Raw genomic sequence first — 14,677 nt, 5'->3', positions numbered from 1 at the left:
TAGCTAGAAGAAAGCGACCTCCTGCTAAGTAAAGCTTTAAAACAAAGTAGAAAAAAGCGCCTCTCAGCTTGAGGAGAAGGATATGGTCCTTGAAAAATCTTGTTTCAGACAAAAGACGTCTCTTTTTATGATACCAACATCATACATTATTAATTATTATTTGCCATTTTCCCTTAACAATATGCAACAGAATGCAAATGGTACGTCCATAACTTATGGCCGGAGTAGCAAAAAGTATCTCTACGACCAATAACTTGTATAAATATGGATCACGTGGTCTTTGTTTCGCTACTTTCTTTAAAGCTTTATTTACAGCTAAGTATCACGTGGCAACAGCGCTATCATTGTACAAGCTATTCCATATAAGTACACTTAATCACGTGATATGAATGATATGTTGTATCCAAGAATCCCACTCTTTTACTTATGGGGTTATGATGACATCATTTAACAAAAGCTCTACATACAATGGACATTGCGGTTCGATGTTATTAAATCGAACAAATAATAAGTTTTCAATATTCAGGCATTGATAGAATAGAATATTGTAAAGTTGCAATTTATATAACAATCACGAGGTTCTAATGCTACTAAGATATAAATTTTTATATCAAATGTAATGATTAGAGATGGGAAAACTTTCTAAATCCTCGTAATCAAACAGAAAAGTATAAATTGTCAACTTTGATAGACGACATAATATTATTTGCTCGCAAAGATCACTATAAAAACTAGAATAGGGTTCCTTGACATTTATTCTTTTAAATTTTCAAAGCAGGAAGAATCATTAATACGAACAGTAATATCTTGCCAACTTATGGTTTTTTTTTAAATGTATGGATACGATGATTTCGATAATTATACCATACCTAGGGAAATGTGATACGTTGCAAAATATAGGAGGCTTTACAGGGTGATCAGTTTAAATTTTATTAAAATTCCTAGGTTGCGTGAGTTTTTTAAATGTGTATCTCTTCGTGAATGTACTTACGACTTCATGTTGTCAGCTTATTCTCTTTATCTGGCTACTATATAGGACTTGTATTAAGCATTGAGTCTGATTCTTTCGCCTTCGCTTTTTTTGACAATTTTATTTTTTATTTTACGCTGCGGAGTCCCTGTTGTTGGATTGCTGAGGGGCGCATCCTTTGTTAATTGTTGAAGGTATATTTGATTGTTTTACGTGATTATAGGTGGTGGATATGTGATCAGTGAATGTCTCTGGGACTGAAACGCCCACCGCCAGAATCTGAGTTTTTTCTTGATTATCTCGCTTGATGCTTGTTTTGTGGGTTTGACCTGAGTTTATTTTCTTTGGCTCTTTGAATTGTTTTAGATTGTTCCTTGTTGGTGGGAGAGGAAGAAGCCAAGTGCTTGAGATCGTCAATGATTGTACTGGGCTAGAATGTCCGCGCACCAGGAAGTGAAAACCGTAGTGAACCAGCGTTTGATTCAGAGCGGCGAAAAGGAGAAACTGAAAGAGTTGTTGCGATCCCGCTTGATCGAGTGTGGATGGAGAGATCAAGTTAAACTCCACGCCAAAGAGATAGTGAAATCCCGAGGACTGGAAAAGGTGAAATTGGAGAGTTTGGTGAAGGAGATAACTCCACGGGGCAGGTCCTTAGTTCCTGATGCTGTCAAGAGAGAACTCCTTAATCAAATCAAGGAATTCCTCGCTCAACAAGAAAACCTTTAAGTCAAGTGGAAATGGACTCGGAAGAAGTTCCCTTGGATCTTCTTCACATTGAACTTGTGGCTCACTTTGTGTCTCAAAAAGATAAAATTGATGAAGCTCTTTCTACTCTAGAAGCCATCGGTTTCAACACAGGCTATAGACTCATCGAGAGACTCACACGAGACTCACTCAAATTTAAAGACGAACTTGATTTAATGAAGTTTATTTGTAAGGACTTTTGGGTCTCAGTTTTTCGAAAGCAAATTGATAATCTAAGGACCAATCATCAGGGTGTCTACGTTTTACAAGATAATACCTTCAAATTTCTTAATAAAATATCCGACGGAAAACAATATTTGGAGTTTGCTCCTAGATATATGGCCTTTACTTGTGGACTACTAAGAGGTACTTTAGCCAATTTGGGCATCGTATCCGTCGTTACTGCTGACGTTACGTCCATGCCATCAGTTAAATTCCAAGTAAAAGTCCAAAGAGTCTAATAGACATATAATATAATTGAATAAATAAATAAACCCCTCATTTGTATATAAAATTGAAAATGTCGAACCGCATCAGAGAGCAGCGTCGTATTATGGACGATGCCGCTCGGCAGAGACGAGCCAGAAAAGCACTTGAAAAATTAGAATATGATAATTTTAACGAGGATCCCCATGCGGATCTAGTAATGTCTAAAAAGGCTATGAACCTTTTTCAAGACGACGATGAGGATCCAAAGAAAAGCGTAAAACGTAAAACGCGTAGAGAAGACTATTTTAAACATAGGTAATTTTGATCATATTACTCAGTCAAAACAAGCTATTTAAATTGTTAAAGAAAAGCAAAAGACGAGATATTTAATTTCAAGTTAATCAAAACATAAGATATTCATCTTCTTTTTATTTCCTTTTTACAGATACCGAAAGAATTTTTCTCAGCTCCTTGAAGAAGACTCTAATGTTCATCCGGACACTCCAAATTATATAAGAGCCCAGGCACCTCCTTCAGCCAAAGCACCCAGGCGTTTTTGTGCCGTTTGTGGGGATTTTTATAAATACACTTGTAGTTCTTGTGGTGCATATTATTGTTCAATTCGTTGCGAAGAAACTCATCGGGAAACGAGGTGTCTTAAGTGGACTGTTTGATATACCCTATAATACTAATAAAAAATGTTGTTCGGAATAATGGAGTCAAATCCTTTATTCCTCAAGAAGCTTTTTCTACTTTTCACACTTTATTTCGTTCAAGCCTGTCCTTATGGATTTCAAGCTGGATGTCTCCCTATAATTCTTCGACAAAATGGACTTTCATTCGCTAATCTTGGAGCTATTAAATTACTTTTCCTTCCTTGGATTTGTAAGCCCCTTATTTCATTAAAAGTTGAGCAAAAGAAGCAGTTTTGGATATTCTTTACCCTAATAGGACTCGCATTCATTTGTTTTTGGTCTGCAGACCATGTTTCAATTTTTCAGCTTTTTCATGTATCTCTCATGCTATTGTCCTTTAATTTTTTGTGTGCAACGTTGGATATATGTGTTGATAGTTTGTCAGTCAGCCTACTCGATGACGATGAATTAGGAGCAGCTAGTACTATTCAAGTTGTGGCTTATAAAACGGGTGCTGCAGTGTCTGGAGGTTTGCTCCTTCTGTTACATGAACATTTTGGTTGGGCTACCATGTTTTATCTCTTTGGTATGGTGTATCTTTTCACTGTGATAGGACTATATAGTTTAAACACAATTCCCATTGTGTCCATACCAGAGCATAAAGTACATCAATCCATGAGCATCATAGAAACTTGGAAGGAACTGAACATTCCTGGAACTACGTGGGTTATATATTTTGTGCTAATATACAAATTAAACACCCATTCATCGGATATAGTTCCCTTATTTATGTCTGATAAAGGACTCCCCACGAATTTGCTGGCCATCGGGAATACCATTGGCCGCATCTTTTCCATCATTGGATCTACATATTCTGGATATCTATTGACTAAGAAAAGATCAGCCATTGAACTAATTGAAATGTTTTGTACTATTCAACTTTTTTCAATTTTTGTTCAGTTTTGCTTTATTTATTTTTGGGGAAGCGAGGGAGTTGATTTATCCCATAGGATGGATATATACTTATTATTTGGAAATTACATAACGCTCTATTGGAACTTGTTTTGTTCTGGAGCCATAACTACCGCTTGTTTCACCATGATGATGTCATTGAGTAAGAAAGTGCCGCTTTCCTTCTTTCAGGGAACATATTTTTCTTTGTTGTGCACGTTTGAAATACTGGGAAAAGTGTTGTTTGCGTCTACTACTGGTTTAGTTACAGACGTAATGGGTCCATCTTTCTCTGTTTTCTGTTGTATGGGACTTACTGCATTAGTCCTGAGTTCTTTAAAATGGTCACCTCTCAGAAAATCTGAGAGGTGAGGAAAGAAAATCTTTGAACAGCCTTCATTATAATTGTTTGATTAATTACATTATGAAAAAATAAAGGAGATTATTCGTTGTATTTTACTACTTGGCTACATTGTTGCTCTATGAAATTTCAGATTCTGTCGATATTCAAAAGCATCTTACATGAATTCAATGTCTTCAAATGGGTCGCACTTTACTCACCATCGTCATCTAATAGTAGTATCTCGTGTGTCTTTGGTCACTAATAATATCCCCCCACAAAAAAACCTGTATCACCTTGGGTCTATTTAATGTCCATTTTTTTTATGATGAAGACAATTGAATCATTTCTTATCTAAATAATTAAATTAGTAGATCTCTAATATAGGGGCGATTTTAATGTATGAGTTTTAATGGCGAAGCAAAAACATTTTTTTTTTTTACCAAGTTGAATTAAATTTTGATTATTGTATTGTTAGTAAATAAGTTTTGCTTTAAAAAATATGTATATTTTTTGTATCTTATTGGTCTGTCATTTATTAAATAAGTATCTTAAATTGTTTCTAGAGGAGCAAGGTTAATAGAAAGTATTTCTATTAACCTTGTAGAGGAGGATACATTTTCCCCTCTCAAATTTGGTAATACTAATATAAAATATATCAAGTGGAATACCCCGCTAATTTTAAAATATTCAGCTATTTTGACAGTCATTGGTTCAATTACAAACATTTTTAGCATTCTTGAAAATCAAATAATGTTCTTAATTTGAATTTCTCAATCTAGAAATCGACTAGCTTATACTAAATTAGAGTGACCAACCATTCTCTTTTTACATCATGTTGAGATTTTTTTTGTGAATTCATGAAATTACTTTTTGATGCGAGATAAATAGCACATGTTGAAAGTCGACTAATAATGAAGTAAGAGAAGAGTCAAAAAATTAATTCGAAAATACCAGCAAAGCTGACGAGATGGCGATACACTTGGTTTTTTACTCAATGAATCAAAACTAATGTCTTTTTTCGGAGATCAAAATTTGATCGGCCATGTAAAAAATAATCATTTTTGTATTTATTTAAATTACAAAGAGTTCGTTTTTAAATTTTTAGCGTCTTAAGCTGATACTTAATCCCTCCACTTAGATGCAATTTAATGACATTTTTAATCAAAAATAACAGATTTAAATGAAACATACTTCAGCTGACAAGCTTACGTTACTAACTATAAGAAACTTGGAATTAATGCAGTCTGATTGACACTAGCTGTCAATTTTTTGGATGACGTCACACCGGAACCAAGTTCAGTGTTACTGGCTAGTGTTAGACAATTTAAATTAGGTATAGGGGAGCATTGTTTCAAAATCAATGCATGAAAAATAAAGGAGTGAACTTTATTTTAACAACTCGCTTAAATCAAGACTGTTAAGAGAATATTTTCTCTCGAATTCGTGCCCTCATAGGAAATAATGAGCACCCGTCTCCGGTTGAGGCCCTTCTAAGATTAAAAGTTATCATGATTGACGAAAATCATAACTTAATCCTGAGAAACCTAGTAGTTGAAGAAGAAGCTTATGAACATGATCAAACAGCTTTGAGAGATGATGTTCAAATTGTTACAAAATCTTTGACTCATTACTTCTCTGTATGTACAATTAAACAGCCTAATGAATCATATGAATAAATATTAGATGTAATTGAATGTTAGGAAGTTTCGGAACATTCCGAAAATTTAGAGACTTTTGACATTCACAAAGAAATGCTCCAGCAATAATGTTTCAAATGTTTCGCCTACATTGCCGGATTTTTAGCAAAAAAATCAAATCTTTATATCCACATCTTGGACAGGAAACAAGTGAAACATAACCTTACAGACAAACATCCAGTTCTTTGACTATGCTTGTTTCTCGGGGAAGCCTTACCATTTTATTGAAATTAGGCAATTACTTATATAAATTTGAATTTCCTTCTCAACTCACTCCGCGGTGACGTCATCAAAATAGCCAGTACAGTTTTAAACAAAAGCAAAGAAATTTCTTATCGACACACATAAAATTGTTGTTGCATAACTTCATTAAGTATGTAATGATTTGTAATCATAACAAACTTACGTCATATCGATTGTATGTAATCAATAATCATGGCTGGATTCTCGGACGCAGTTAAGGTTTTGAGAGGAGTGGAGAGTGTTGCAAGAAGAGTCCCTCCAGTTCTGAACTCAAGTGTCAAAGCGCCTTTGGAAAGAGATTTGAAAGCATGGGGAAGTTGTCTCAGGCAAATAGAACTCAAAAACTTAAATCTCCCTTCAAATCGAATTTTGTCTCTCATTGCCAAAAATGCAGAAGTATTTTACAAAGTTTCCTCAGATCGGAAGACATCCGTATCTCAAGACATCCCTTTGACATCCGAAAAGTCCCCCATGACTTCAGAGCCTCTACTACCTCAAAAAATTCATGAGAATCCCCTCATTGAAATTCCTTCTAAAACAGAAGAATCCCTTCAGTTGAACCCAGAAACAACCTCATTAGACATACTTAAAATGGATCTTACAGACCCTCAAGCCCTTAAAGAGAGAGTATATGTCCAACATTCTGCCAAACCCATCTCTGCTACGCCACCCAAATCCAGACTCTCTACGACATCTAATGAAAGAAGAATCCCCTCGTCGCGAATTGGTCGAGTTATGGCATTTGGTAATCTTGGACTTGGTCTGGGCATGGGAACAATTGTGGAAGCCTCCAAGCGTATCATTCAAACTGGATCACTCTCAGGAGATACACTTGGTTTTTTACTCAATGAATCAAATGCTGAGCGAATTGTTAAAACTCTTTGTCGAGTTCGAGGAGCGGCTCTGAAAATAGGGCAGATGCTTAGTATTCAAGATGAGACACTTGTTAGTCCAGAATTGCAAAAGATATTTGAACGAGTGAGGCAGTCTGCAGATTATATGCCTCCTTCACAAATGGAGGTATATAGAATCCCTCCCTTGAACAGCTCATGTTCGATACATAGGTACATATTTAAAAATTTGATTTTCGTTTCAGAAAGTCATAGCAGAAGAACTTGGCCCAGATTGGCGATCCATGTTTGCTTCATTTAATGAAACTCCCTTTGCCGCTGCCTCAATAGGACAAGTTCATACTGCTACTCTCCACGATGGTCGCTTCGTTGCTGTGAAAATTCAATATCCGGGTGTTGCACAGAGTATCAAGAGTGATATTCAGAATTTACTCACGGTTTTAAATGTATCAAAGATAATACCAGAAGGGTTTTTCCTTAATTCTGTTATTACTCAAATGGAAATAGAATTAGAGAATGAATGTAATTATTACAGAGAAGCAGAATGCTGTGAAAGGATGCGAGAAATGCTTCATGCACAGTCCTCTTCTGTATATTATGTCCCAGAGGTGATCAAATCTGTTTCCTCTGAAAGGATCCTAACAACTGAACTTTTGGAAGGACTCACATTTGACGAATGTGTGTCATTAAATCAGGAAACGCGAAATTACATTGTTGAGTCTGTCATCAAATTGGTTTTACATGAACTTTTTATTTATCGCTATATGCAAACGGATCCAAATTGGGCCAACTTTTTATATAACGACAAGACAAAGCAGTTAGGTCTCCTGGATTTCGGAGCTACCCAAGAATACTCTGCCTCTTTTGTTAGAGATTATTTTGAAATCATAGATGCTGCTGGAAGACTCAATGATCGCAAGAGGGTTCTTGAATATTCAAGGAAAATTGGTTTCCTCACAGGCTATGAATCAAATGTTATGAATGAGGCTCATGTGGATTCTGTAATGATTCTTGGAGAATGTTTTCGCACTCCAGGAATCTACGATTTTGGTGAACAGCAAATTACTTTAAGACTGCAAGAAAAAACTGTCGTTATGATCAAGAATCGTCTTTGTGCACCTCCTAATGAAATTTATTCTCTCCACAGAAAAATGTCCGGTATATTCCTTCTTGCTGCTAAATTAAATGCAAAAGTTGACTCTAATATGATTTGGAGGGATATTGTTGAAAAATACAATGTAATTAAAAACTCAAAGGATTTTAATGAAGAAACGCTAACCAGTAATTAACTACGCAAATGAATAATAGTTTGGTCCTTATTTATTTTGCAATTCAATTGCATGCATTAATCATTATTTATTATGTTATGTTTTTGTAACGGAATAGAGTAAAACTATAGCTTAGATATTACCAAGGTTTTTACCTTATATGTTATGTTAAATAGACCTTGGATATTACCCTAGACTTATTTTATGTTGTTGAATCAGAATGCAGATTTGAGGTTGCGTGATAAAAAAGAATTCTATTATATTGGATCCATTTATTTAGCTAAATAAATAAGATATCCTAACGAAAAATCAAATGTGAGATGTCTTATCGAATTCACATTGAGTTCCTTTAAATAGAATTAAGTGTGTGCAACAGGATGGATATTGGACACAGAGTCGCTTCTGCTGTATTAAAACATTACCAAGACGTTGTTCCTCGTAAATGGAAGCCTCGAAATGGAGAATGGACAGTTTTGTCTGCCTTTATCCTTGAGGATGTTGGAAGTGGGACCCTTGAAGTTGTGTCACTGGGGTCTGGGACCAAATGTTTGGGCGTGACTCAACTATCTCTCCAAGGGGATGCCATCCATGATTCCCATGGTGAAGTACTGGCTCGAAGAGGTTTTAAGCGATATTTGCTCTCAGAAGTCTTAAAATTTAATGAGTCAAAGACTGGAATACTTCGTTCTAAGGAGGACTTTAAGGCTTTTCCCAAAAAAATTCACTTTTTTTTCGACACGTCTTCCATGTGGAGATGCAACAATAATTCCAATGATTGCGGATGGCCCCTCCAAATCCAAGAAATCCCGCGTTGAAGGCCCAGATATTCATCGAACTGGTGCTAAATGTGTTGCTAATCAAGTTATGATGGATGAACATCTCCCTGGGGTAGGCTATCATGTTGTTGGTGCTGTTAGAACAAAACCTGGACGAGGTTCTCCCACAAAATCACTCTCATGCTCGGATAAAATGCTCAAGTGGAATTATTTTGGAACATGTGGAGATATTTTAAAACGATTTTGGTTTCCATCGGGACTACATTGGTCGTCTATAACTATTAATTGTCAAATAGAAGATAAGGATAGCATCAAGGAGTCACTGCAAAGGGCCTTGATTGATCGATGCTCAGCACCTTTTGGTGTAGCGATAACGGATATCATACTTGACTTTCTTTTCCCCCATAATATATCTATTGGATATTTGTCCACATTTTATAACACTATAAAGAAAATGTATGATATGTTATCGTTACGATTTAGTTTTATTTTCAGACGATCCATCTCCCCCTGATTTGTACAAGTCATCTGAGCTTTGAATATGATTTAAAAATGGATGAAAGCAATAAAGCATCTCCATGTGCCAATTCCATATGCTGGAGTAAGGTTGCTAACGAACCACTCGCAATGCTCTCTGAAGGACGTAAATTCGGTTTAGCTAAAAAACATTATAGTTCTAGAAAATCTATTTTGCCAATAAGTCGTTTGAAACTAGCTGAGTTCGCTCTTCATATCATGATGCAAGAGAAAAGTGATAGAATCAGCTATATTTGGAGTAAAAAATATCAAGTACTCTGATATGAAGCCTTCTAAGGAAACTGACCTTAGATTAGTCATGCCTCAATTATGGCCCGATAAGACACTAAAAGGTATGAAATAAGAAATATTGATGGAGTTAATTAATTAATGTCAATTTTCTTCCCATTGTAGGAATTAATGAGTTCCTCGTCAAGAAAATGCAGGTAACAATCATTAGCAACGAGGATTCTTCACCCTACATGAATACACTGAGAAATGAATTTTTCCTATCATTTATTAAACCAAACACTCATTCTATCGAAGAAATGCAACAAATATTTTGTAAATTAAAATTTGATCCCGTCATTATTCATAAAGACTGTATTATCAATGATATAGATTGCTTCGACAAGAAGGCGGGTTATAATCCTACGTGGATAATCATCACAGAGAGTGATAATAATGAAAAGGATAAATCGGAATCGTTATTTCACAAATATATTTATAGAAAAGATAAAAGATTTCAAATTAAACTGATTGAACAATTAAGATTTATTGTTCATGGTTATGAAACTAATTAATATCTATGATTTTTCAGGTATCATGGAAAAGGGCTCAAATTTATTTGAAGAGGTGAAATATCCTATCTTATATTCAAATTTTACTCCTCACGACGTGTGCTCAGATTTGGGCAACGCTTCAAACATAGCTTGTGATAAGAATCATCCCATTGAATCTATGAGTGAAGTACTCATCTTCATTTTGAACTCAGTTATTAACAAATCACCAGGATCTATTTTTAATTGTTTGGATGAATTTATGAATGAAATGGAGTCATTGATTTGCGAGTATAAAAAAATATTAAACGTGTATATGTATCCTATCAATGAAGAAACGGGTTCGAGCCATATATTATCTCACCAATATACATCAAGCATACTTGGATGGAAGAATCATAGCCATTGGAATTTAAGATCTGTTGGAGATATTCCTAAGGATTATAAGGAAATATTTTCTAAAGATAAGGATCCCAAAAAGAACCCTATTTCTCAAATGGACAGCAACAATTTAAGTGCCCTGAAACAATTATCTGTTTTGAGTGACAAACCCAAGAAATTAGAGAAAAAAAGAATATTTTCTACCAAATACTCATGTTATATCTGTAAAAAAGGCGATTGGAATTCTTATCATGCTCTGAAACGACATCAACTCCGAAGCCATGTTGGTAGAAATGGACTTTTAAATACAAAATTTAATAATATTAATATCGAAACTAGCCACGATATTCAGCCAGAGAGCTCACATGTCATCCATAAAAACAAATTGATAAGAGGAACAGACAAATCCTTCATTTGTACTCTTTGTGACAAAAAATATACATCTAATTATCAACTCAAGATCCATACACGTAATATCCACGATGGAATAGTTGTCAATTGTCGTAAATGTGGAAAACAAGTGAAGTCACTTGTATATCACAAAAAAGTTTGTCAGATAACGTATCCGTGTGTTAAATGTGATAAAATTTTTAATTATAATTCAAGTTTGAAAGATCATATAGAGTCCATTCATGAGGGCATAAAACATATTTGTTCTTTCTGTGGGTCGAAACATGCGACAAAGAGAGGTCTTAATAAACATATGAGAGTAACATGTCAAGGAATTGATAAAGTAAAAGATTTAAGTGAGAAAAATAAATTAAGTTAGCATTATTCAAAGTACATATTTCATTTAAATTTGAAAGTGTGAGTTAGCTCATCTATTTCATCTGAGAGTGTATTTGTTGTTCCAAATAAAGAGGATAGCGGGTTTTTGGACTTTACTTTTGAATACATGACGTAAACAGTTTGTCCGAAATTTGAAAGTATCCAGGATCTAACACTATGTATCCCATCGACCAGTCCCAAGTTAATCGCATCTTGGGAGTGACCAAAAGTCGCCATTGAATATTTCTTGTTCGTTCTATGTCAATCTATGGATATTAGTAAACATGTAAATAGCATGCGTGAAAATTAAATGCAAACTATAATAATTTTTGCATGAGACTGTAGATGTTCATTCTCATTCCTTACATGGGGGCGTAAAACCATTTAGTTAAAGAAAAATCTGTCACGACAATCTAAGTCAAAGCGAGAAATAGTCTTAAATTTGGTCGAAATACTCATACTTCGCGAGAAAGAAGTTGAGTATCATATTATGCAATGGTAATGTGTAATCCCCTAGAATAGAAATCATCCTAAGGGACGTCTTTTATATTATTAATATATAATTTCCGTATAAATAACTACATATAAATCCATTATATATTCTGTAAAATCATGTAAGACAAAATATATTATCCACCCAAAAGCGTTCATTGAAACTCTTCGTGTTCAATCCTCCAAAAGTCACTCCTACTTTAAGTAAACCCTTTCCTTGTTAAGAGTCCTTTAGTGCCCTTAATGCCTGTTACGCACGAATCACAAATATCAATTCCATTAATAAGTTTGAATTCGTGCTGTACTGCAAATCTGGGCCAATGATACATCTTGAATACTTCAAGCCTCACTCCCAATTTTCTAATTACTCGTAAGACCAAATATAATTAGAGAACATCAAACCCGTCATTACATCGTGCATTCGGTAGTGCTTAAAAAGTATATCTAATCATCTTTAGACCTGATATAGAAGTATATAACTTCTATTTGAAAGAGCATTCAAGGATGACGTCTAACAAATTGACCAGAGTCCGTAAGTATAGAAAAGTACAATTAAGATCTTTTAATGGTGAAAAATAAAATATGTGAAGTATATATTAATGGAGAATAGAAGAAACGGCAAAGAATAATCAAAATAGTCTAAATGATTTAGTATCAAAAGGTGTTAACACAAATACAAAGTCTTGTGGATTCAATATATATCGAAGAAGTCAAAGTTGTAGGAAATCGTAGAACAAGAGCCAAGAAAGATTGTGTAGACAGTGTGGTTTCCAATTTCCTCAAAGTAATGGGAAAGTTTGCCATGCAAAAAGCGTCGAATGCACAAGATGAGGGCAAAGAGGCCACTATGCTAGAGTATGCAGGTGTCTAGAAGAAAACTCTATTTTGATCATCAACTCTATTCAAAAATTTGAACTGAATAAATTACCCATCGATGCATTGAATCTCCATGGAAATTACTTTAAAAATATAATAGCTACATATGACAGTGGTGCAATTGGATCTGTCGCTGGATCAAGAGTTCAAAGTAAAAATCGATTCCAACCTAATTAAAAGAGTGTCGTTTAGAATATATCTTTAACTTAAATTATTTACACATGAAGGAAGAGGGATTGTTGTATATTATTTTTATAAATGTATCTTATATTCTGCAAATTTATGCAAGACAAAATATATTGTTAGTTAAGGGAAAATCAAAGCCATCATTACAGGAAGTGTACTCATAACTCTTAGTGACCACTGACCATAAAGGATGAATAGATAACTTTGACACGAAATCTAAAGAATAGAAATGAGGCAATGAAGTAACAAATTATTTAAAAAATATTGTTAATATTTACGTGTTAACAATTAAATGATAACAAAGCATTCATTCCATTTTGTGATAAACAATAACTTATAAACTGAGCTTGTGACTATTTTGATTAATCTTTGCCGTTTCTATTATTCTCCATTAATATATACTTCACATATTTTATTTGCACCATCGAAAGTTATTATGATGCTTATGACATTTTTAGCGTTTGCAATATGAATACCAATCAAGTCAATAAGGAAAGGTGTACCACAGAAATGTCCGTCTAAAGGGCCAATCAAAATTGCAGCCATTGACCTCCCTTGATGATCTCTTGTCTCATCCAGTGCAACAATTTCTTCCACATCTTCTTTTATTCTATTCAAAACTCCTTGACATACTTCCCCAACCAAGTTGTTAACGACCCATCGACCTGGAGAAGTTTTTCCAGTATATTTTTCAATAAACTTACACGTTTTCTTCAGTAAAATGATGATGCATGTGAGAGAGCAGTAAGGGCAGGTTGCTTTGATGATGATTAGTACAATACAGAGGAACGGTTGTTTAGAAGATGCAAGTTTACTAACGTGTTTCATTCCTATTTATATAATCTCTTTTAACCAATCAAATTCGTTCTTTTGCAACGATTCCCACAACCCTACCTATGGTTAAAAGAGAAAAATCATAAAATAGAGCATTACGCGGGCTTTTCTAGGGAAACTTCATTGTTATGTACGCAGGGGACGCTGAGTTTGATAAGCGTCCTCTGAGATTATGTCATGTAAAATGATACATCAAATTAATGTTATATAATGCAAAAAACAAAATAATCCCTTTAATTAAGTGTTCAGCCATTCATACCTTTGAGTTTCATTTTTATTTTATTGAGTTTGATAAGCGTCCTAGTTATGATTATGTATTTTACTACTATTAAATAGTAGTGTTGGATTCGAGTTATAAGTATCCAGTTCGAAAAAAGACATCCGGCAAATAAAAATGTTTTTTAAATGAATTTATAAAATAAGTTCAACAATTATGTGGCACTACGTCAATAAGGCAGTCAGTTATTAATCAAATACTGTAGGTAATTTTGGAACATGTTTATTTGCATAAAGGGAAATTATTTCAAAAAACTATTATAAGATCGATATAATCACAATAAAGTGTCAATGAAATTAATTAAAGTTGTAATGTAATGTATCGAGCATGTTCACGTGACGTCACAATTTTGATGTCCTCCATTTGTGGCCCTAAAAACCCATGTTTTATTACAATAAAAATAGAATTAATATTAAGTACAATAGTAAACTATTGGATTTCGAAATGGGACCAACAAATACAAGGAGTTAAACATTCCTATCAAAACTTTATCGCTCAAATGCCTTTTTCTATTATATATACGAGTATATGATCCTAAAATGTATGAAAAATATTTTAGTGCGTTGTTATACAGTCTTATTTCCGTGTTATATATACGAATTAACTATTATAATGGGAAAATAAGATCTTTTTCTCTAACTATCCTATTTTTCTTGTCCCT

General features: G+C 34.2%; 3 protein-coding genes and 1 long non-coding RNA gene across 6 annotated transcripts; 3 read left to right on the top strand and 1 right to left on the bottom strand.

Moving 5' to 3' along the window:
- Window positions 1-966: 966 nt before the first annotated feature.
- Trs33 (trafficking protein particle complex subunit Trs33) lies at window positions 967-4,188 on the top strand. Of its 3 annotated transcripts, XM_040707649.2 has the most exons (3): window positions 967-1,164; window positions 1,337-2,458; window positions 2,589-4,188. In XM_040707649.2, the coding sequence occupies exons 2-3, from the start codon at window positions 2,235-2,237 to the stop codon at window positions 2,815-2,817; spliced, it is 453 nt and encodes a 150-aa protein (XP_040563583.1). In that variant the 5' UTR covers window positions 967-1,164; window positions 1,337-2,234; the 3' UTR covers window positions 2,818-4,188. The 3 variants fall into 3 exon arrangements, with proteins under 3 accessions (XP_040563583.1, XP_071742916.1, XP_071742915.1); XM_071886815.1 differs by lacking the exon at window positions 2,589-4,188 and having other exon boundaries at window positions 1,010-1,164; window positions 1,337-2,315; XM_071886814.1 differs by lacking the exon at window positions 1,337-2,458 and having other exon boundaries at window positions 1,014-1,164.
- A 142-nt stretch (window positions 4,189-4,330) lies between these two features.
- Window positions 4,331-8,325, top strand: Coq8 (ubiquinone biosynthesis protein COQ8, mitochondrial). Its single transcript, XM_040707644.2, has 2 exons — window positions 4,331-7,032; window positions 7,109-8,325. Exons 1-2 carry the CDS (start codon window positions 6,205-6,207, stop codon window positions 8,150-8,152), a joined length of 1,872 nt encoding a protein of 623 aa, XP_040563578.1. The 5' UTR covers window positions 4,331-6,204; the 3' UTR covers window positions 8,153-8,325.
- A 45-nt stretch (window positions 8,326-8,370) lies between these two features.
- On the top strand, window positions 8,371-11,357 carry Adat1 (Adenosine deaminase, tRNA-specific 1). Its single transcript, XM_071886816.1, is given in 4 exon segments — window positions 8,371-8,919; window positions 8,921-9,271; window positions 9,403-9,776; window positions 9,838-11,357. Coding segments are annotated over 3 exon segments (1,065 nt in total). The 5' UTR covers window positions 8,371-8,508; the 3' UTR covers window positions 9,706-9,776; window positions 9,838-11,357.
- Window positions 11,358-12,946: 1,589 nt separating this feature from the next.
- Window positions 12,947-13,901, bottom strand: LOC139904822 (uncharacterized). Its single transcript, XR_011779062.1, has 2 exons — window positions 13,184-13,901; window positions 12,947-13,121 (listed from the first exon to the last, which is right to left on the bottom strand). It is a non-coding gene; the product is annotated as an uncharacterized lncRNA (long non-coding RNA).
- Between the last annotated feature and the right edge of the window lie 776 nt (window positions 13,902-14,677).

The sequence above is a fragment of the Lepeophtheirus salmonis genome, chromosome 2, assembly GCF_016086655.4.
Source record: "Lepeophtheirus salmonis chromosome 2, UVic_Lsal_1.4, whole genome shotgun sequence".
NCBI classification, from domain to species: Eukaryota; Metazoa; Arthropoda; class Copepoda; order Siphonostomatoida; family Caligidae; genus Lepeophtheirus; species Lepeophtheirus salmonis.
The sequence above is the reverse complement of the archived record's forward strand: the minus strand, read 5'-3'. Positions and strand labels throughout refer to the sequence as shown.

Coding starts and splice junctions, on each gene's coding strand:
- Trs33 (XM_071886814.1), top strand. CDS start 2,842: ATGTTGTTCGGAATAATGGAGTCAAATCCTTTATTCCTCAAGAAGCTT.
- Coq8 (XM_040707644.2), top strand. CDS start 6,205: ATGGCTGGATTCTCGGACGCAGTTAAGGTTTTGAGAGGAGTGGAGAGT. Junction 7,033..7,108: donor TGCCTCCTTCACAAATGGAG/GTATATAGAATC, acceptor TTTTCGTTTCAG/AAAGTCATAGCAGAAGAACT.